Raw genomic sequence first — 25,056 nt, forward strand, 5'->3', positions numbered from 1 at the left:
ACCAGGCAAAAATGTCAGATTTCTATCCCAAGGACGACATAATTATCCAAAGCAAATAAAAATTTGTATTTGGCATTTTTCATGTGCTGCAGAACAGCAACTAATACAAACGTTTCTAAAAAAGGAAAGCTTCCACTATTTTTCTATAAGAATTTGATTTGATTTGAAATAGTCAGATTTGGCTGAACTGTCTGACTACTAATTTTTTTTTAATAAAATGTTAGAGAAGCTCTCTCGGCCCTTGGAGTGGCTAGCGACTAACAATACAACTCCATAACGTTCTCGATAGCAGTCGTGCAAATTTTCATTTTCAAATGCCAACTTTCAGTTCAATCAAGCCGAACCAGGATTCAAATTCAAAACCTCCCTTTATCATTCACTTTCAAGTTGGCGGGATTTTCATAACTAAACCGTCTTCATTTCAAATTGATGCTTTTTCATCACCAACCAAAGTTATCATCTGCACTGTTGAGGCCAGTTTAGGTTAAATGTTGACATGTTTTGCATTTTAAAGCTTACATGAACAGTAAGGAGTATGTTCAGAGTAGTATTACTTGAAAAACATAGTCAATACTCCAGTAGAAAGATATTCACAGGATAAATGAAATTGAAAATGAATGAAAAATTATTGAGCAACTCGGCTGTTTGAATGAATGATGCAAATGAACAACTGCTAATTGAACATAGTAGGGCATGATTTGAGATTTGTTCTAAATTCAAGTTCAAACCTACCTGTTGAAAATTTGCAGCTCTGCTCGATAGTATGCACTATTAATAGTAAAATAGCAAAATAACATTTTAGTCTATTATGAATCATAAATAATTCTAATGTTACTTTGTTTAAGCTGAATCGAGGATTCCAAAATTGTTTTAAAAAAATAAATACATCAGACTTTTAAATGGCATCAACAGTAAATTTTCAATTAACTTCATTGTACGGTTGTTTAACATTGCCGTGTATTGCCGATCAGAACGCAGTAATGCAAATGGCAGTATCATGTTACCAGATGAAGACAAAAATATGCATATGCGAACATTTCGTTATTTTCAATCCTCTCTTCGGCATTCTTCTGAATAAATATGGCTCTCTTTGCTCGCAATAAAGCCCGCACGAAAAATGCGGACGAACATGGTAAGGCGATTTAAACAGTTTGACGTTTGACTCAACTCGCCTGTGCTAATTGCCCCTAGGAACAAATGCAATTTGCGAATGCGATTTAAAGGCAATTTCAACACTTAGACAAATTTTCTGGCGGCTGAAATGGACTTTGTTGTTTTTGCGTTTTTCAAACATGGCGGTTCATGTTTGACTTAAGCTTAAAATTGTTTTTTGACATTAAAAATGTCTTACTCCACTATCGGGGGCTAGGTGTCATTCTAAAATCTAAACTATCTCCCATGTAACGAAACTATGTAAGGTTAGCACGCTTATAACTCCGATATTACTAGATGGATTTTAATCATTCATACACCAACCGATTCAGAAACACCTAACTTAAATATTGGTAATAATTTAATATCTCCCTAATAAAAGTAGACTTTTGGAAATTGGTAAAATTAAAAAGTTCACGAAAAACGGGAAAATTAACATTCGTGAGGCAGATTTCCCAGAGACGGCCGTCGTTAGAGGGCACCTTAGTCGCTTAATCAAACACGAAAAGTCATAAATAGAAGCGACGCATGTCCGTTTAAATCAGTTGTTGCTAATACACTCAAGTTTTTTTTCACGCGGTTTTTTTTCGCGGTATTTTTTACGCGGTTTTTTTACGCGGATTTTGAAATTTACGTGGTTTTCATTTACGCGGATTTTGAAATTTACGCGGTTTTCATTTACGCGGATTTTGAAATTTACGCGGTTTTCATTTACGCGGATTTTGAAATTTACGCGGTTTTCATTTACGCGGATTTTGAAATTTACGCGGTTTTCATTTACGCGGATTTTGAAATTTACGCGGTTTTCATTTACGCGGTTTTCATTTACGCGGCCTGTATCCCCCGCGTAAAAAAAAACCTGAGTGTATCCCATATGAGCAACATCGTCTCCGGGCGATGCAATAAGCGCTATCGATTTTCGGCAACGTTCGCATTTGCATACACTCGCACCTAAGTGACTAAACCATATACGGTTAGTTTATAAATAGAGGTGACGCGTACACGTTTGAATCAGTTTTTGTTCTTATGTCGAACGGGTAAGATCATGGCTGCAGCGTTTGGACACTACACTAAGCGGTAGACGCTATGCATTTTCGGCAGCGGTGGCCGTGTGCGGATTTTTCGGGTACCAGCATGGTGTCACAGAATGATTTGCAAAGTGGGTGGGTGGGGTGGTTTGGATTTAATTCAATACGGCAGGATGCGACTTATGAGTCCTGCTTGAGAGTGTTGCGTTGAAAAAAAAATTATATTTATGCATGCGTGTGCGTTATAACTTGTTAATCCATGTTTACGGCGCTTTGTAGCTGCGTAGGGTAAAGAGCCTATTGGCTTTCATATGTTTCATATTTCGGTTATATGTGATATATATTTCGGTTATATGTTTTTTTATCAGTAAGGCATCTGACAACGTGCTTCTGTAGTTATTGCACTGTTTAGCAGCGTAGTATTTTATATAGGAGAGCATACTCAGGTTTTTTTAAGCTGTTTTTTTTGGCGCGGTATTTTTTTACGCGGATTTTGAAATTACGCGGTTTTCATTTACGCGTTTTTTGAAATTTACACGGTTTTCATTTACGCGGCCTGTATCCCCCGCGTAAAAAACCTGAGTGTTATTGCATCGGAAACAATCACATTCCTAGCAGAACTTTTTGTTTTCTAATTTCAAACACTTTTGTTTCGTACTGCACACAACGGAAAATTTTAAAACAAAACTTACCGTCCCAGCAGCAGTTTAAGCGGGTGTTCTTTTTCGATTAAAATTCAAGCGATGTCTTAAGCGTCACTGGACTTAAAATTGTTTTCCCAGTTTATGCAGTCAGAGTATCTGTCCTACCCTATGTATTTAAAACACAGTTCTAATCGCGTTTTAAAGTATACAACAAATAGAACGGTTGGATATACCAATTTAAATTTTAAAATAAATCTGTTTTAAATTATGAAACAAACCGCTGTACACAGAAAAAAATATTTTGTTATTTTAAATTTATTTTCATGCACATATTTGGAGCATGAATATAAATGTAAAATTAAGTTCCAGCACAAATACACACAACTTGTCGTGCTTTTTTCAGCGATATTTATTGTAATTTTACACGTTGATTGGAAATTACAGTTTCATTAAACGGCAAACCAATGCTCTTGAATGTATTTTTAATCCCATATTGCTGTAAAATAAATGACATGTAATATTACACGAACGAAAGTGTAAAATCATATGCTTTCTGATGCTCTCATTGAGTGCATCGAATTCAACTTAATTTTCAATCAAATTTTTGATTCAAGCTTTTTATGTTTACATTCGTATTGATTTACATGTCGTTTAATTTTCATTATTTTTTGGTGTGTACTGAAGATATAATTATGTCAGTCCTATTATCACATAAAACACCTATATAACATAAAACGCTGCAGAGTTGGTTTAATAATACAATGTTTACACTACAGAGTTATAACACGTTATAATAATTAGCAACAAGAAAAATGTCACCAAGATAGCATAAAAACCCGTTTTAACTGGTAGTGCGAACGTTGTATAACAATGTAATTTATCAAATAATTTAATTTGTTCAACCACTAATCGATTAATAAATACTTAACCTTAAGATTGTTTACTTAAGTTCATTAGTACATTATTGAAAATTTATATGGAAAATGAAATTTCTAATTTCATTTTCCATTTAAATATCTGTACATTTCCGTTGGCGGGCGTGGGCTTCCTCATCACAGTTCTCAATATGGAACTTTTCTTTGGAATATATTTTCTTGACAGACCAGCCTATTTTTACTAGATGGATCAGCCAAATAATGCTAATCACCTAGTGAGATGATTAATTGTAATAATAGATTACCGTTAAATGACCTTCAATAAATTATGTTTTAATGGGGAGGGTATATAGCAAATTGTAACATATGAAAACAGGCGAGTGAGCAAGAACGTGAGTCGATATGTGTGATAGATAAAATTCATTTGCACGCTCTTGAAAAAAGCTACATTTTTAATGTCACCGTGGTCGTGTCCTGTACATAACCCTTTAATATTTTTTTTAACAATTCGCCTGTTCTCGCTTGTATTTTGTTTGCCTAGTGCACTTCATTTAGCCAACGAATGTGGGAAATTGTGGAATCGTGTGAAAGTATAACTGTGGAACAAGATCTCTGACCTAAAGTCTTAATAAATGTCAGATTGTGGTCAGTTTTGATGTGCAATACCAATTTCACCATTGATTCTTTATGTGAGTAGATAAAGAAACCGAAAATAAGTATTATTTGTAATTTTCATATTAGGTAATTAAGGGTGATTAAATGGCGCGCTCCCTGGGCGATTTGGGGTCGATTTAAGGGCGGGTAGAGCGGCAAAAAATGACGGTGGCAAATCGCCCAAATGTTGCATATGAAATAACCCCCTAATTGCTAGCAATTTGCTGGCAAATTGAAGGGCAATTAGCGCATCCGAGTTGGAAAATAGCCCCCCGTTAGCCAGCAACTTGCCCTTCTTGACTGGGAGATGGCAATTGGCGATTCTGCGTTGAAACCGCTCACTAAAACTAAATTTCTTACTCGTTTCATTCATATTTTGGCAGTAGTAAACTTTCTCCGAGAAGAAAATGAAGTTTTTGTTGTAAGCTACGACTCACTTCCGGGTGAAAAAAGCAAACTGTATCACTTTGCCAGTTCATAAGCTGAATCATAGGTTTCGCATGACTTATTTTAGTTTTGCCGCAAATCGCCAATAAATAAGCCAGTTTTATCGGGTAGGAAAAACAAGTACCAGGCCCGTAGCCCGGATTTTGTTTCGGGAGGGGCTTAAAACTTGTTGCCTAAATGTGTTAATTTTTGTGAATTAAACTAGTCATTGGAAACTGAATGTAATTTTGAAAAGGTCTAGTTCCAAAACTAAGGCAACAGAGAATATGTTATCTGATACAAGAATAAGCTATAGTAGGGGAAACCGAGGAGATTTGAAAAAGAGGAGAGTTGAAACAGTGCCCATTACTAGCGAAAGAGTACCGTTAGGGATAAAACAATAATGCTTTTGTTTTATTTGTATCGTGCCCACAAACCCTCCAGTACACTCCAACTACCTTAAATGAGTGGTTTAGTATTTACGGTAAACACACTATAAAAATGAGCAAAAGTTAGTTTTTGATATTTTCTTCAAATTGGTATAAATAGGATATTAAGTGATGTTCGATCATGAAAGTATCACTATTATGTAGTCTAAGAGTTAAAATTTATGAATTGTATGCGTTTCTTTCTATCTTTGCGAAGTATAAATTGTAAATTGTGGATCAAGCCTTACTTCTCGAGCTAGGAGAGTTGAAACACCTTGTTTCAACTCTCCTCGATGATGAACTTCTAGTCTTATGGTAATGTTATAATCACGTTAACGTTCTTGAACAAATAACAATAATCAAGCTTATTCTTTCCTAAATTGAAAACCGTGATCAAAGTTCTCAATTTATTAGATCTAGGTCATTTATAACCACGGAATATGCATGTGTTCTAATTTTTTTACTCCTATCAGCTTCTAAAGCTTTGAGCGACGTGACCATAACTCAAAATGAACCAATACTACCGACATGGATACCAAATTACCTATTTTCATAAATCCGTATCACTTGTAGTCATAAATAGCATCACTGGTCATATCAACCATTTTAATGAATGCAGAATGTTCTAGGGAAAGTGGTTGGAAAATAATACATAACTAAATATATGAAAATGGGTATCGTATTTCGTGATTTTACAGTTATAGTTAATAAAAGGTTAGGTAAAGTATCTTGCTGTTATTACTGTTGGGATAATTGTAGAGATTCCTGCATTTGTAACCAAAATATAAGATTAATTTTCAAAACAAATGCCAGTTTATACGTAGATATACACTGTGGAAAATATTTATAAGAATGCATGACATTTTAAGAAATTATCTTAGTGCGAACGAATAAAAATGACACAATTGTAACATTTGATGATTTAGAAAACGTTTTGATAATATTTAAAATATTTGGTTACTTGTTTCAACTCACATTCATCGCTTACCTCGTATGAGTAGAGTTGAAACAAAGAGAACACTGTTACAAAAATCAATATATTGATGCTTTGTTATTGATTTGTACCAGTTATTTTGATGTAATTTGATAAAGCATAAACAGAAGTAAGAAATATAAAAATAATCAGTCATCAAATGACAGTTTTTGTCGATTTATCTAACCAAAACAAAAAATTGTTTCAACCCTCCTCGGTCTCCCCTACATCAACGAATTATTGCTTTCGAATTTGATTTTTATTATTAATTTACCAACTACAATTTTCACCGTTGGAATTTGCAAACATCGTTATACGATATGCTTTACGTCAATTGCCTTGGAACGATACGCTGAACCTGCTGCCACACGAAGACCGTTGTCGATTATTAGGTTTAAGGTGTGCTTTAAAAGATCGTAGATACTCGTCGAAAGCTATCTTCGTGTCTAAGCTTCTTTTGGCTGAATATGACGTTCCCGATCTCATATCGCAAATTAACCTATACGCACCAACCCGCGCCCTCCGTCCACGAACAGTGCTGCAGACTGAAATGCGCAACACTAACTACGCTGCCAACAGGCCGATACTAGAAATGATCCGTCGATTCAACGTTTGTAGAGACTTATTCGACTTCGTCATTAGTTCTACACAACTTCGTAACGGTTTGTTGACACTTTAGGTAATTACTTTTTAGTTTAGTTCATTAAGACTCAGTGTCAGTTGGATTTCAAATATTTAAATACAACTACAAATACAAGAGAATGTCGGAATTCGCTACAAATCTTCTGATCAGGTAAGCGATTTGTAGATGCGGAGAAACGGTGTTTTTATCGCAAATTTATAATATTTTCACAATAAGTACCATAAGTGCCAGTGATGAAATGTACAATGCTCTGATCGACCATGGTTCGAGTAGCCCAAATTATTCTTCAGCATAGACGTACAGTATCTAAGAATCTATCCCGCCTTTGGCAGGAAGCAAAAGCCGTACTTCCATGAAGGAATCTTCTATTTTGGAAAGCCAATTAACTCCGTCTTCGTAGCTTATAACAAAATGGCATGATAAATTCACGCTGAATGGCTCGTGCATGTAAACTTGTGAATAGTGCTATCGACGTACATCTTTTATCCGACCTCAAACTCGTGACATTTGTGCTGTTACAGTCAATATGACTGTTGATAACATAAACAGGAAATAAGTCTATTGTTCGGCATATTCGCTACATAATGAATCATCACCTTCTGATGATTTCAAAAGGGTTGTATCATACTGTTGCAAAAATGGGTTTCCAATCATAATCGGCAGTTTAGTGTAAATAGGAGTGTAAATACCCACCACATAATTTGAGGCAACTCAGATATTATTTTGATCGGCATCGAATTGATGGACTGGTTAAGCAGTACAAATTTGCACATAGTGAATGAAGCAAATCACCCAACATTTGCACAAGCTGGCAGAGAAGAGGTGTTAGATGTAACTCACTGTTCTGACTGTATTACGCATGAATTGACAAACTGGCGACGTATCCAACGAGCCCGAACCGTCGTTATATGATTATAAGTATATCGTCTTTACTCACTTCAATGCCTAGATGTAGCAACCTCTTGCGGTTCTACTGTGTGATAATTTAATTTTAAATAAGTGGTAGAAAAATTTGGATTTAACTGTGTGGACCTAGCTAGATTGTGTATTCCCACGTGTATTGCTGAAATTGTTGATCCGTGTAGATCCTGTTTGGATTTTCGGGAAATCGTAAATTGAGTCACTTTCCACAACATTAGGTGTGAATACTGGTAGTTGCGAGAAACGTGCTCCTTCTAATACCTTAAAATGGGAAAAATATCAAAATCAAAGAAAAGAAGCACAACCCCAGGGGTGCTCTCTTCAACAATGCTTCGGCTCATTGTATAGAGTCTTCAAATCTCACTACTTATCGAGTGCAAGCAAGGTTGGAGAAAGGTCACTTTTCGATTGCGCTGAAGGATGATCTGTGAAAAGATCTTCAAGGGTGTCTCCTTTCAATCCCTCCTAACTCATACATCCCCAGATTCAGTGAGTTTGGCTAGATATGGTATTGTTTGGTTCTGTCCGGGTAACGAACAAAGCTGTATCAGGCTGAAATAGGACTTGGAGGAAATAAGTGAGGAGGCAGGAGTCTTCCGTTTTATTGTCCAACCATATAACCTTCACTAGAATAAGGTATTCCTTTACATTCCGTGCAATCCCTGAAATATTTGAAGACTACAGATATTTTGATGAGGCTAGAGTTCCATAATCCTGGTTCGTGGGCAGTTTGCTGAGAAGTTCTGAGAATCAAGTCGCTTACAGAGAAAATACAGCATTATTTTTGCAGTATTGACGGCCGTACTCTAAAATTTCTAGCGAAAAAGGGTTATAAACTGAACTATGGCTTCCAAATGGCACGACGATAGTTTATAAACCTAAATCGGTTTTAGCCGAATTTGAATGACAATATCTCTTCGGGGGTGTCGTCATTCTGTTATCTCAATATCATCTCGGGGGTGTAGATATATCCGCTCGTCGAGAAGTGTTTTTTCCCTTGGGAGTGAAGAATACTTCCGTATTGTCTATGTTCTCTGTGTCGTTATTTTCCTCATCCCTAACCTCACAACTTCCCCAATCCTGCCCATCATGGAAATGACAAAAAGACAAATCACGGCAAGGCACAAATCTCCGTTCATTATGGGGAACGTGCCATTTGAGCCAGTCGCTACTGATTCCTGATAAAAATCGCTGTTGTGCTATCTTATGACAAGCGCCATTTAGCACATTTCGAGAAAAACTATTTTTAAAGTTTGATATTCAATATCTTGAAACTTATAAATGGTATAAACAATCCAAAGAAGACAATCGATGCTTCTATCTATTCTGTATTAATCTCTCGAATATTACAAAGATCGGTTGCCTATGTTGCGAAGTTTTAATATGAATGTAAACAAAAGTCGCACTCACACGTGTCATAGGCGTGTATTGATGACAAAATTTATACGACGTGTCATAATCGTTCATGGAAATTTTGTCATCAATACACGCCTATGACATTCCATAGAAAAAAATCATCAATTTTTAACATTTATTGATATCTTTGGGTTCATTTGGTCTATAAACAATCGGTGAGATGCATTTTGAAGGAAATGAATCAGGAAATCTAGAATTATAGTTATTTTTGGTTACAGTGTTGCCAAATATGCTATAATTCCAGTTTAAAACTTAAACTGTGTTTTTCTCACACTCGTGTATTTTTCATTTGAAAAATTGTATGCCATTGTGTTCCAAAGATATTTTTACACATAAAAGCATCTAAAACTTCAATATAACTTGAGCAAATCCCTAGATACTTTCTATGCCTAGCGTTTTATTCGCACATAGCGAAAATATAGAGATACAAGCGTTTTACGAAAAAGTAATTTTTTGCTGTTTTCAAATATGGTGGGGAAAACCCACCATATTTGAATTAGTACAGATATTTCCCAAATTTAATGGTTTTTCAATGATAAATCAAAGAATGTTATGTTATTGAATGGTAATAAAAGAAAATGGAATACAATGTCAATCTTGGAATGTCAAAATCACGAGCAGCAGCATGTAAAGATATTCCCATTTGCATCGCGGCAACTACTCGACGAATACTATATTAATCACGTTTCTGTGTCTTTAGTTTGTAGTTACGAACCATTGCGCTAAAAAAATAATAAAAATTCATTAAAAATTATGAAAACAAATTGAACCAAATTCATCTATGCGCTTTGTAGGGTTTTAATAAAAAAATATTAATCCACTTACCTTTTTTTATGCGATCACTTTGACAGAAAAAAGATGGGTGGGTAATAGAGTGACAGGAAAAAATGACCCCTATCGGCCCACCTCTGAGTCGATTCCTAGTCCCACAAAGAGTACTTGAACTAAATTTGAAGCAAATCGGACAAGTCTAACTACTGGACCAACGTGCCTGAAGTTTGTATGGGATTTTGCAACAATTTACATGGAAAAACCCACCAGCTCGCATTTTCGCCGCTAGGCGGCACTGTATGCATCGTATTATCACTGTAAGTGAAAATAAGAAAGAAAATTCAATTGTCTACAACTTTGTCGAAGACTGCTAGTAAATCCGGCTTTGTTAAAAGAAGTTATTAAACTTTTAACGAAGTGATGTCTGAGTCAGCTTTGCATGGGGCCTAACAGTGCATGGTTGTGTATCAGTACTCGATTCACACGAACTAAACTTTTTTGTGAAATAATCGTTAGGTTTAGCTCAACGGTATGTTCAGAAGAATTATAGTAAATAATACGAATAATGCTTTGATTAGAAAATTTTAGTTCCACATGTTACCGCTTGGAGGGCGCCAACACCAACTTTTCAAGGAAGATTCCTATTTATTGACTTTTCAATGCAGATGGAAGGCCATCCTTTTGTGCGATAAATGAAAATATTTTCATCATTCGTTATTGTGTAGCTTTCGCTTAGTGGCAGAGTTGCCACATTCACTGATTTTCTTGGAAGGATTTGCAAAAACTTTCGGATTTGTAGATTAGAAAAACATTTTCTTATGATTCACTGGTAAAAGTACAGAATTAACAAGCGCAAACTTAATACTAGTTAATAAATGAAACTTTTTAATTAAATTCTTTTTCCATTTTGCATTCGTCCTGATAAGGACGGTTTGTAGATAACTATGTTGATACAAGACGAGAATATTTTGAAACAATTCAAACCGTGCCGAAGATTGTTTTTACTGCGTACATACATACGATCTTTCCCCTTTCGCAGCTCACACCGAATGAGCACGCTTTGCAGCCTTCGCTGTTTTGGTGGCATTTTTAGTGGCAGTTACTACCGCCTTTTCAGTGATTGCGTTTCTTAGCCTTTGGCTTTTTGGCCTTCTCACCGTCACCACCTCCACCAACGTTTTTCTTCTCTCCGGTGGTAGCCGATTTGATTGGTCGTCCTATGCAGCTTCTTACGATCACGCACGTCTGTTATACACTGCGTCTTACACACGTCTGGCTTTGAGAAAAGCTGCGACACCCCTATTTATAGGTTTTATCATTAATGTTGATTCTCATTTAAAGTAGTTTTTTAACTATTTAAACAAATTTTATATAGCAAACAACGTATCGGTAGCAATACATCCCCAGATTCAGTGAGTTTGGCTAGATATGGTATTGTTTGGTTCTGTCCGGGTAACGAACAAAGCTGTATCAGGCTGAAATAGGACTTGGAGGAAATAAGTGAGGAGGCAGGAGTCTTCCGTTTTATTGTCCAACCATATAACCTTCACTAGAATAAGGTATTCCTTTACATTCCGTGCAATCCCTGAAATATTTGAAGACTACAGATATTTTGATGAGGCTAGAGTTCCATAATCCTGGTTCGTGGGCAGTTTGCTGAGAAGTTCTGAGAATCAAGTCGCTTACAGAGAAAATACAGCATTATTTTTGCAGTATTGACGGCCGTACTCTAAAATTTCTAGCGAAAAAGGGTTATAAACTGAACTATGGCTTCCAAATGGCACGACGATAGTTTATAAACCTAAATCGGTTTTAGCCGAATTTGAATGACAATATCTCTTCGGGGGTGTCGTCATTCTGTTATCTCAATATCATCTCGGGGGTGTAGATATATCCGCTCGTCGAGAAGTGTTTTTTCCCTTGGGAGTGAAGAATACTTCCGTATTGTCTATGTTCTCTGTGTCGTTATTTTCCTCATCCCTAACCTCACAACTTCCCCAATCCTGCCCATCATGGAAATGACAAAAAGACAAATCACGGCAAGGCACAAATCTCCGTTCATTATGGGGAACGTGCCATTTGAGCCAGTCGCTACTGATTCCTGATAAAAATCGCTGTTGTGCTATCTTATGACAAGCGCCATTTAGCACATTTCGAGAAAAACTATTTTTAAAGTTTGATATTCAATATCTTGAAACTTATAAATGGTATAAACAATCCAAAGAAGACAATCGATGCTTCTATCTATTCTGTATTAATCTCTCGAATATTACAAAGATCGGTTGCCTATGTTGCGAAGTTTTAATATGAATGTAAACAAAAGTCGCACTCACACGTGTCATAGGCGTGTATTGATGACAAAATTTATACGACGTGTCATAATCGTTCATGGAAATTTTGTCATCAATACACGCCTATGACATTCCATAGAAAAAAATCATCAATTTTTAACATTTATTGATATCTTTGGGTTCATTTGGTCTATAAACAATCGGTGAGATGCATTTTGAAGGAAATGAATCAGGAAATCTAGAATTATAGTTATTTTTGGTTACAGTGTTGCCAAATATGCTATAATTCCAGTTTAAAACTTAAACTGTGTTTTTCTCACACTCGTGTATTTTTCATTTGAAAAATTGTATGCCATTGTGTTCCAAAGATATTTTTACACATAAAAGCATCTAAAACTTCAATATAACTTGAGCAAATCCCTAGATACTTTCTATGCCTAGCGTTTTATTCGCACATAGCGAAAATATAGAGATACAAGCGTTTTACGAAAAAGTAATTTTTTGCTGTTTTCAAATATGGTGGGGAAAACCCACCATATTTGAATTAGTACAGATATTTCCCAAATTTAATGGTTTTTCAATGATAAATCAAAGAATGTTATGTTATTGAATGGTAATAAAAGAAAATGGAATACAATGTCAATCTTGGAATGTCAAAATCACGAGCAGCAGCATGTAAAGATATTCCCATTTGCATCGCGGCAACTACTCGACGAATACTATATTAATCACGTTTCTGTGTCTTTAGTTTGTAGTTACGAACCATTGCGCTAAAAAAATAATAAAAATTCATTAAAAATTATGAAAACAAATTGAACCAAATTCATCTATGCGCTTTGTAGGGTTTTAATAAAAAAATATTAATCCACTTACCTTTTTTTATGCGATCACTTTGACAGAAAAAAGATGGGTGGGTAATAGAGTGACAGGAAAAAATGACCCCTATCGGCCCACCTCTGAGTCGATTCCTAGTCCCACAAAGAGTACTTGAACTAAATTTGAAGCAAATCGGACAAGTCTAACTACTGGACCAACGTGCCTGAAGTTTGTATGGGATTTTGCAACAATTTACATGGAAAAACCCACCAGCTCGCATTTTCGCCGCTAGGCGGCACTGTATGCATCGTATTATCACTGTAAGTGAAAATAAGAAAGAAAATTCAATTGTCTACAACTTTGTCGAAGACTGCTAGTAAATCCGGCTTTGTTAAAAGAAGTTATTAAACTTTTAACGAAGTGATGTCTGAGTCAGCTTTGCATGGGGCCTAACAGTGCATGGTTGTGTATCAGTACTCGATTCACACGAACTAAACTTTTTTGTGAAATAATCGTTAGGTTTAGCTCAACGGTATGTTCAGAAGAATTATAGTAAATAATACGAATAATGCTTTGATTAGAAAATTTTAGTTCCACATGTTACCGCTTGGAGGGCGCCAACACCAACTTTTCAAGGAAGATTCCTATTTATTGACTTTTCAATGCAGATGGAAGGCCATCCTTTTGTGCGATAAATGAAAATATTTTCATCATTCGTTATTGTGTAGCTTTCGCTTAGTGGCAGAGTTGCCACATTCACTGATTTTCTTGGAAGGATTTGCAAAAACTTTCGGATTTGTAGATTAGAAAAACATTTTCTTATGATTCACTGGTAAAAGTACAGAATTAACAAGCGCAAACTTAATACTAGTTAATAAATGAAACTTTTTAATTAAATTCTTTTTCCATTTTGCATTCGTCCTGATAAGGACGGTTTGTAGATAACTATGTTGATACAAGACGAGAATATTTTGAAACAATTCAAACCGTGCCGAAGATTGTTTTTACTGCGTACATACATACGATCTTTCCCCTTTCGCAGCTCACACCGAATGAGCACGCTTTGCAGCCTTCGCTGTTTTGGTGGCATTTTTAGTGGCAGTTACTACCGCCTTTTCAGTGATTGCGTTTCTTAGCCTTTGGCTTTTTGGCCTTCTCACCGTCACCACCTCCACCAACGTTTTTCTTCTCTCCGGTGGTAGCCGATTTGATTGGTCGTCCTATGCAGCTTCTTACGATCACGCACGTCTGTTATACACTGCGTCTTACACACGTCTGGCTTTGAGAAAAGCTGCGACACCCCTATTTATAGGTTTTATCATTAATGTTGATTCTCATTTAAAGTAGTTTTTTAACTATTTAAACAAATTTTATATAGCAAACAACGTATCGGTAGCAATACATCCCCAGATTCAGTGAGTTTGGCTAGATATGGTATTGTTTGGTTCTGTCCGGGTAACGAACAAAGCTGTATCAGGCTGAAATAGGACTTGGAGGAAATAAGTGAGGAGGCAGGAGTCTTCCGTTTTATTGTCCAACCATATAACCTTCACTAGAATAAGGTATTCCTTTACATTCCGTGCAATCCCTGAAATATTTGAAGACTACAGATATTTTGATGAGGCTAGAGTTCCATAATCCTGGTTCGTGGGCAGTTTGCTGAGAAGTTCTGAGAATCAAGTCGCTTACAGAGAAAATACAGCATTATTTTTGCAGTATTGACGGCCGTACTCTAAAATTTCTAGCGAAAAAGGGTTATAAACTGAACTATGGCTTCCAAATGGCACGACGATAGTTTATAAACCTAAATCGGTTTTAGCCGAATTTGAATGACAATATCTCTTCGGGGGTGTCGTCATTCTGTTATCTCAATATCATCTCGGGGGTGTAGATATATCCGCTCGTCGAGAAGTGTTTTTTCCCTTGGGAGTGAAGAATACTTCCGTATTGTCTATGTTCTCTGTGTCGTTATTTTCCTCATCCCTAACCTCACAACTTCCCCAATCCTGCCCATCATGGAAATGACAAAAAGACAAATCACGGCAAGGCACAAATCTCCGTTCATTATGGGGAACGTGCCATTTGAGCCAGTCGCTACTGATTCCTGATAAAAATCGCTGTTGTGCTATCTTATGACAAGCGCCATTTAGCACATTTCGAGAAAAACTATTTTTAAAGTTTGATATTCAATATCTTGAAACTTATAAATGGTATAAACAATCCAAAGAAGACAATCGATGCTTCTATCTATTCTGTATTAATCTCTCGAATATTACAAAGATCGGTTGCCTATGTTGCGAAGTTTTAATATGAATGTAAACAAAAGTCGCACTCACACGTGTCATAGGCGTGTATTGATGACAAAATTTATACGACGTGTCATAATCGTTCATGGAAATTTTGTCATCAATACACGCCTATGACATTCCATAGAAAAAAATCATCAATTTTTAACATTTATTGATATCTTTGGGTTCATTTGGTCTATAAACAATCGGTGAGATGCATTTTGAAGGAAATGAATCAGGAAATCTAGAATTATAGTTATTTTTGGTTACAGTGTTGCCAAATATGCTATAATTCCAGTTTATAACTTAAACTGTGTTTTTCTCACACTCGTGTATTTTTCATTTGAAAAATTGTATGCCATTGTGTTCCAAAGATATTTTTACACATAAAAGCATCTAAAACTTCAATATAACTTGAGCAAATCCCTAGATACTTTCTATGCCTAGCGTTTTATTCGCACATAGCGAAAATATAGAGATACAAGCGTTTTACGAAAAAGTAATTTTTTGCTGTTTTCAAATATGGTGGGGAAAACCCACCATATTTGAATTAGTACAGATATTTCCCAAATTTAATGGTTTTTCAATGATAAATCAAAGAATGTTATGTTATTGAATGGTAATAAAAGAAAATGGAATACAATGTCAATCTTGGAATGTCAAAATCACGAGCAGCAGCATGTAAAGATATTCCCATTTGCATCGCGGCAACTACTCGACGAATACTATATTAATCACGTTTCTGTGTCTTTAGTTTGTAGTTACGAACCATTGCGCTAAAAAAATAATAAAAATTCATTAAAAATTATGAAAACAAATTGAACCAAATTCATCTATGCGCTTTGTAGGGTTTTAATAAAAAAATATTAATCCACTTACCTTTTTTTATGCGATCACTTTGACAGAAAAAAGATGGGTGGGTAATAGAGTGACAGGAAAAAATGACCCCTATCGGCCCACCTCTGAGTCGATTCCTAGTCCCACAAAGAGTACTTGAACTAAATTTGAAGCAAATCGGACAAGTCTAACTACTGGACCAACGTGCCTGAAGTTTGTATGGGATTTTGCAACAATTTACATGGAAAAACCCACCAGCTCGCATTTTCGCCGCTAGGCGGCACTGTATGCATCGTATTATCACTGTAAGTGAAAATAAGAAAGAAAATTCAATTGTCTACAACTTTGTCGAAGACTGCTAGTAAATCCGGCTTTGTTAAAAGAAGTTATTAAACTTTTAACGAAGTGATGTCTGAGTCAGCTTTGCATGGGGCCTAACAGTGCATGGTTGTGTATCAGTACTCGATTCACACGAACTAAACTTTTTTGTGAAATAATCGTTAGGTTTAGCTCAACGGTATGTTCAGAAGAATTATAGTAAATAATACGAATAATGCTTTGATTAGAAAATTTTAGTTCCACATGTTACCGCTTGGAGGGCGCCAACACCAACTTTTCAAGGAAGATTCCTATTTATTGACTTTTCAATGCAGATGGAAGGCCATCCTTTTGTGCGATAAATGAAAATATTTTCATCATTCGTTATTGTGTAGCTTTCGCTTAGTGGCAGAGTTGCCACATTCACTGATTTTCTTGGAAGGATTTGCAAAAACTTTCGGATTTGTAGATTAGAAAAACATTTTCTTATGATTCACTGGTAAAAGTACAGAATTAACAAGCGCAAACTTAATACTAGTTAATAAATGAAACTTTTTAATTAAATTCTTTTTCCATTTTGCATTCGTCCTGATAAGGACGGTTTGTAGATAACTATGTTGATACAAGACGAGAATATTTTGAAACAATTCAAACCGTGCCGAAGATTGTTTTTACTGCGTACATACATACGATCTTTCCCCTTTCGCAGCTCATACCGAATGAGCACGCTTTGCAGCCTTCGCTGTTTTGGTGGCATTTTTAGTGGCAGTTACTACCGCCTTTTCAGTGATTGCGTTTCTTAGCCTTTGGCTTTTTGGCCTTCTCACCGTCACCACCTCCACCAACGTTTTTCTTCTCTCCGGTGGTAGCCGATTTGATTGGTCGTCCTATGCAGCTTCTTACGATCACGCACGTCTGTTATACACTGCGTCTTACACACGTCTGGCTTTGAGAAAAGCTGCGACACCCCTATTTATAGGTTTTATCATTAATGTTGATTCTCATTTAAAGTAGTTTTTTAACTATTTAAACAAATTTTATATAGCAAACAACGTATCGGTAGCAAGCGTTGAACGTTTTCCTTCCGATTTATGAAACAAAATTGGCAATCCGTTTAGTAGAAGAAAAGTTATTAAGGTTAAAAATGTACGTAACGCTTTCGCTAATATGCACTACTATCGCTTTCTCGTTCGTTCTCGTGGCGTGCATGAGCCTTTCCTTTCCGTCCGGCTTATAATGGCATAACCAAAACTAATATGCCGGCTTTCCCCCACCAACTGCTCTCGTCAAGCAACCCAATACGAATAATCATAGGAACAAACATGTAGTGGACCTATATATAAACTTTTCATTATTTTATTGTTCGGTTGCTGCACCATATTGACGGCTCTGTGCGTGATGGGCTGAAAATTTTCACTTTTCCGAGTCGTTTTCGAAAAAATTTTCAAAGCACTATTTTTCCGTTGATAATGAATGTCCTACATATTCCAAAATTTAATACAACATTGGTACAAATATTTTCGACAAAATGCCGAAGAAATTGATTAAATCCATTCAGTACAACAAAAGATATAAGCGTTCAAAATCTTACATCATTTTTCTTCCGAAATTTAGAAAAGGGGCCCCTATATTGAAAGGTAAGTCGTTAGTCACGACAAAAATATCCTGTAGTCAATTATGCACAAAAATCAAAACCAAAATTGTAAAAATACACTTGTTGTCGTTTGAGCATCTCAATGTAGACTAATAAAAAGCTGTTATGCCACCATTATGGTTATTTTCGATGCTCTACACGACAACACTGATATTAGTTTGCCTAGTGCTTCCGATTTTTGATAACAGAGGGGGCCGATTTACCCACACGGTCGTATTTGCCCCACCTTTCCCTAATCTCGCAAAAATACTTTTGATGAAAATTAACTTTTTGGGCTTTGGCACATTTTTGCCTATTTTGCCTTCACATATGGAAACGTTATGCAATCACTCTGAACATGGCCAATCTAATCCCGGCCATTTTTTTTAAATTATATAGGTTTTCTGCATTTTAACAGGGGCGTAGCTAGGGGTATGCGGTGAGGGGATCTTAACAATTTGAAACACTTTGTTGAGAATGATAATGTTAAGATCAACATTCCCATATATATGGAGTTAAATTCAATCAATGTACAACTGCACAATCTATGCCTAGTGAAGTAAACATAAAACAATTGTCAGATTCGTGTTGTACTACGGAAAAGTAGTCTTCTTACTAGTAGGAGGAACATTTTGGGCTACTTTAGAAGATATCTTCTTATAATATCTAATTTACCAGATTATGTTGTACCGGAACATAGCCGTTCCCTGTGGGCCACAGGAAGCCATACACAAAAAATCCGTCAATATCATCGTACAATGAAGTAATATCCCTATTTTTGTCCGTCTTTCTTTCCAGCTATGTTACGGCGCATCTAGTCCTGCCTTATCAGATAGAAGTAGATTTCCTACGTTATTTAGAACGCATCCATCTGCCACTGTACATAATCCGACTAGAATTAAACTAATGCAAAAATTTGGATGGTCGCGTGTAGCGATCCTTCAACAAGCCGAAGAAGTGTTCATATCGGTAAGCAATCAAGCGTTTCATTCCTCATGAACAACTTTTACTCGTGCAAAGAGTACCAAACCGAGCGTTAAGCAGGATTGAATCGTGAAACGGTTAACATAATCCGTTCACCGCCGCCAGATTCTATCCGAGTTACTAACAGATAGTGTTTTCTTTCTTTTTCGCCTTCTATCTTCCCGTTTCTGCTGGGTCATTTTTCCACCGGGAAAAACCACACGCACAGACTGTCGAGGATTTAGAAACTCGATGTAAGGAAGCCGGTATCGAAATAGTGACAAGACAATCATTCCTCTCCGATCCAACCGATGCGGTGCGGAATCTACGGCGACAAGATGCTCGTATCATCGTCGGACTATTCTACGTAGTTGCAGCCAGGCGGGTCCTGTGCGAAATGTACAAACAGCAGCTTTATGGCAGAGCGTACGTGTGGTTTTTTATCGGTAAGTACTTGTTTGTTCCGGTCACAGTATTTTTCCATTCTGGATTCTACTAAAGTATTTCGTTTTTCGCTCCATTTCGTTTGAAAACTTGGTTCCACTCATGGTCTAACGAAACAGGACAAATTTTTGAAGTTGAATGAACAAACAAAAGCTAAGATAAATGATGAGGACGAAAGAATTGCAGTATATTCTATGTTCGAAATAATGCTGTTTAGTTCATATATGCACCAGTAGAGGAGAAATCGGTACACGGATCAAGCTATTGCTTTACATCCACCAATATTAATCTCCAATGCTTTCGAAAATTCAAGCTGCCGATAGCGAATGATGAGATATAAACTGAGATGCTTTGCTCTAATTGATGCTCGTTCACTGGACTAAGCGCATTGTTGCTATCTTAAAACGTTATCGGGGGCTACTATATGCTTTAAACAAAAAGTAATTGTTTACATTGCTGTTTACAACTACGGCACACTTCAACTCAAATTTAAAACCGGTTTGAGGTTTACATATGGTAAGAATATCTGAAAGACAGTGAAAAGGGTTTTTCGAAAATTAAGCTAATATTATGCAAAATAAAGAATTAAAAATTTTACTGAAAGTCGTTGTCAACAAACAACTTGAAATTTAAACTATTCGCTTAAATTATAGTTCTCTGGTTTTGGCGGAAAGTAGACACGAGGCGTGAAGTATCCTCCGATAACAGTCCTTTTCTCTCCCTATTATCCATGCTGGTATGCGAATAAAATAAACTAATTTCTAACAAGTCAGCAGTAAATAATTGACCGTCTGTAGGTATGTAGGCATACGAATAAATCCATACTACCGTCATGTACAGTTTCCATCATATGCAACATCCATTAGTGATATTGATCTAAAAATAGACTTATCATCCTTATATGTGCAGGTTACGGAAAATTCTTCTCTTGTGAATACGAACAACACTGGTTTTGTACAGCTGACCCAAATATAAAGTCAAGCAAGACGAGGATATCATCCCTACGTCAGAACGAGATTTGCAAATTTACGGAAATTGTATTCACTTTACTTTTCCTAGGTATATACATGTTAGAACCAGCTAGGGGCACACAGTTGTCCACAACTGCGAAAAGCTGACCAAAAGTAATTATCACACGACTTAGCCATGGGATGCTTTTGAGTTTCAAAACAAGAAAAACTCCTGCACTTGGCGTTAACGTAATGATTAATTCACCTAGCAGTGAGATCTGAAATCATTTTCAACAAGTTCATATTCAGGTGTCTTCGGCAAAGTTTTAGAAAATATCCTTTCAAAAAATTTGCCGAAGACACTAGGTGTTTATTGCCGCACAGCGTCATTTATGACCGCCCTTTCTGCTACGAGCTGCAGTTATAGTTTCTATATTCATAGTAAGGCGGAGACACTGTGCGGAGCCAATTGAACATGCCAAATGCCGGAGGCAAACGAGCATGACGTCACATAACATGTTCTTTTCGGATGTTTAGGGAAAAGGTATTGTGATTATGGTTATTATTTTTTTTTACTTTTTCCTTGTGTTATCGAGCGTAGAGAAAAAAAATGAGCAAAAAAATCTGTAGCACCAAGACATATTCGTACAAGTATGAAACCACATCATATCATCGGATTCGGGCATGTAAAGTTCTTGCTGACGACATCAACAATGAAACTATTAAGCTGGAGCTCGAACATTTGCATGCGATGCCAGTGTTTTCTTCCTGGAATAAGAGCTGCCAGTTTTCCGGCTTTTGTGTCCGCCTAACTATGAATATAGTAACTATAGCTGCAGTGTGTCACATGATCATCTATGGTGTCAGACCAATCAATGTTTCTAGAGAAAATATGTTTAGGTTTGGTCGATGTGCGTAAAAATAAATGTAGTTCGTTCTCTTTCGCCATCAAACCACCCCTGGAAGTGGGTGGTCTGGTAACTACACAAATAAGTTTTGATTTACCATTCAATCCGAACTCTGCTTCCTGCATTGCTGTCGTCGCTCGTATACCGCCGTTCCGCCTATTTACATAGGAAGTATTGTACTTGCCAGCAAGCTACATGCTTAAGTTCCAGCCAATTTAGGATCAGAGAAAGTGAGCACAATGTAGGGCCTAGGCACCAGACGTATTTTCTTCTTTTTATTGAAATATGAGAAATTATCCGTGGACAAGTTCAAAAAATCTATTATTACTTTTTAACTTTTTTCTACAAAATCATTCATTACATTAAATAGGGTTGCCAGATAGGCTAAGAGTAAAATAAGGACATCCTGAATCTTGACCGAGGCTAACAAATTTTGCTCATCTGTATTGAAATTTGTATGGATATTTGGAAAGATGACATGTACTGGATGAAGGGTCTGTTATACCCTTAAATTGTTCTACGATAGCGAATGTCGATGTCGATTCGAGATTGCAATAAATCGGAAATGAAAACTGGTTTCGAAACATCTCAGCGTACAGACAGGAGATCGAGGTCAAGTAAGTTTTTACAGCTGTTTTTAGGTCAAGTAAGTTTTTACAGCGAAATTTGCTCTGACTAGCTTCAATGCGTTGAATATCATTTTGGTTATAAGTTGCTCACTCTACATTGCCGTCTTCGAGTGTAAAACGGACCAAAGCACAATATTGTACTTTTAAACAATGTACATTCGTAAATCGTAAAGTTCTTAGTGACTTTAAAAATGAATCCTAGCAGCATAGAGGCCTTAGAAATAGTGTACTCAAGGTGGTGTTTAAAGTTTAGTTCGGGATCTAGGTAGACTCCCAAATCTTGAACAGACGAGTTCCGTTTGAGAACGATTTGTGAAGAAAACTGAATTTTCCTAAAGGGGGTATATATCGTACTGAGCCAAAAAAATCGAAATTGTTTTTGAATCGATTTGAAGTTTATACTTTACTCAAATTTCCAACGCGACTGAGAACTAAGAAATCAACGCTTTTTCTTGAAAAAGCGATACTAGCAGTGACACCATTCAAAGAAAATCAACAGTGAATATTTCCAGACTTGGTTTTATTTCCTATTTAAGAGCTATTGTGTTTTTTACATCCTAGATTGCATGATTCAGTGATCGAAACCCAAAACTTCATGAAGTATTTGAAATTATTAAATTAAAATTTGTGTTTGCTATTGAAATTGACAAAATGATAGTAACCTTTGGCGATTGTTTACTTTTTCGGTCCCACCTATCAGCATTGAAGTATCGCCCTTACGTTTTTTTACAATACCAATTTTACAATTAGGGTTTGGTGAAAATCGATCTTACTGTCCAAACGGCATAATTCCGAAACCGTAATTTTTGAAGTTTTAAAATTATGCAGAATTAATTTTTCAGAAAATAGTAACAGAGTTCGTGTGTTTAGCGAATTTGTTGAGACTTTATTGTAGTCATGAATATTAACCTGAGAAAATTCACCATAAATACTTCTTGGACGATATACCGTCAAAATTATTTTATCAAATGATGCGCTGTTTAATGTTTGTAAAACTCATCGAAGATACTAAACCTCCGAAATTGGCTGTTTCAAAATGATTATATCTTGACCTTAAATTACTGTTTTTGAACATTTGACCTATACATATAATTGGTCATACAACAAAAATCAAATTCTCATCAAAATCGATTAGGACCTGCTAGAGTCGAATGGAAATCGTCATTGTTCATAAATTTCTCTCTACATTCAGAAAGTGTTATCCTCGTTATTAATCATATTACGTTTTCGTCTCAACTCGACGCATTCCCAAAATAAAAACCTGTTTTAATCCACCTAGTGGTGCAATTGTGCTTTTCTCATTTGTCCAGAATACGATTCCATGACTAGTTATGTTCAATACAATGGTGGAAATGAATATTACATGTTCAGTACGATTTGCACATACGTACAATGGATCGACAGCCACGATTTTGAGATACAATGTGATACTGAAACATCGCTTGACCTCCGCTGGTTTCAAGCGATGTTTCAGTATCACATAGTAAGATCCGGGCGGTCCGGGTCCTGCCGAAAATTTTCAACTTGTTAAGAAATTTTAAACTAATTTTAATTTTAAAGCAGCAACTTCTCACTGCATACTCCCTTCGGGCCAGTATGATTGACGATTTTTAGAGTGATTGCATAACCTTTCTATATGAGAAAGGCAAAAATGTAGCAAAGTCCAAAAAAATCAATTTTTGTCAAACATTTTTTTTCGGGTTTACATCAAATCTCAATGTTTCGTGCATTTTAAAGTCATTTTCCATCAAAAATACAAATTTGATTTTAAAAAAAATTTCATTTCAGTTTATATGGGAATTCGCTGTGCGATTGCACTCTTCAACTCGTAACTCCGGAACCGGAAGCCTAATCAATAAAAAATTCAATAGCAGCCGATGGGAAGGCTGTACTTTTCATTTGAGACTAACTTTGTGCAAATCGATCCAGCCATCTCTGATTAACAGAGGTCACATTTTTTTCCACATACACATACATACACAAAGACATTTTCCGATCTCGACGAACTGAGTCGATTGGCATATGACACTCGGCCTTCCCGGTCGTGATTAGATTGACGAATTTTAGAGTGAATGAGAAAGGCAAAAACATTTTTAGCAAATGTTTAATGTTATGCATTTTTTTTGGTGAGCAGTTCTATGTTTCATAGACATTAAATCAATTTTAACTTCGCTTTCTATTAAATAAAGATCCTTATTACAGTACATCTCTACAACAGCGAACTCAATTTGAAAAGAAATCTGAGGATTATGATTGATTACAGAGCTCAGGAATTTTCTATTGGAATGTTTTCAGGCAGGAATTTGATATTGATGCTATTAGACAACTGTGAAATCAAGATCAATAGATCAGTTACATATCAGGACCCCATTCCGACAATTTATCAAAAGTCCTCATGATGTTTACAACAACAAGTTACCAATGTACGGATCAGATAATTGTTATTGTAATATTGAATTAAATCAGTCAGCATCAATAAATTTTCAACTTCAATCCAGTTTTTTTTTGTGTGTGGGGGGGGGGCGGAGTTGCATGGTGTTAAACCCCAAAACCTTCTCTTGGCTACGCCGTTGCTTGGAGTTATTTACTTCGCTTTCATTTTCCGATATGTTACAGATCGATCCGATGGTTATAAGTTAGAAAAATTGCAGTCAGAAGGTTCGTATAAATGAACATTTTTGCACTGATAAGTTATCAAGTTCCTTCCAGATAACTTGGAAGTGTTCGGTGATTATTTCTAGCGGTTTTAGATAGAAAAATGAAATACAAAATTCGTTTTATCGTAATAATGTTTGGCTTATTTCAATGGATTATTACTATATTGAACAATAAATAGGCGACAAAAGGTAATCCACAAACAACAAGCCATAACTTTTAAAGTATTCAAAATAGATATTTGAAGACTTCAGTAAAGTTATTCGCAAAAGTAAGAGCTACAAATTTGCTGAAGGCATCATTTCGATATAATCACATCCAAAAAAATTTGTGAAAATATCTCACTTATAAGGGGATTAATCAGCAAAACCACAATACCATAAGAAATCGCAT

At 36.1% G+C, this 25,056-nt stretch overlaps 1 protein-coding gene across 1 annotated transcript in view; it reads left to right on the forward strand.

Annotated features, from left to right (window-relative positions):
- The window catches only part of LOC131682747 (gamma-aminobutyric acid type B receptor subunit 1), a 508,949-nt gene that overhangs the window by 305,643 nt on the left and 178,250 nt on the right, over positions 1-25,056 (forward strand). Inside the window, exons 5-6 of the mRNA XM_058964464.1 lie at positions 18,913-19,083; positions 19,307-19,523. Coding sequence (XP_058820447.1) covers positions 18,913-19,083; positions 19,307-19,523 — 388 coding nt within the window. The remainder of the gene's footprint in view (positions 1-18,912; positions 19,084-19,306; positions 19,524-25,056) is intronic.

The sequence above is a fragment of the Topomyia yanbarensis genome, chromosome 2 (genome assembly GCF_030247195.1).
Source record: "Topomyia yanbarensis strain Yona2022 chromosome 2, ASM3024719v1, whole genome shotgun sequence".
Taxonomy (NCBI): domain Eukaryota; kingdom Metazoa; phylum Arthropoda; class Insecta; order Diptera; family Culicidae; genus Topomyia; species Topomyia yanbarensis.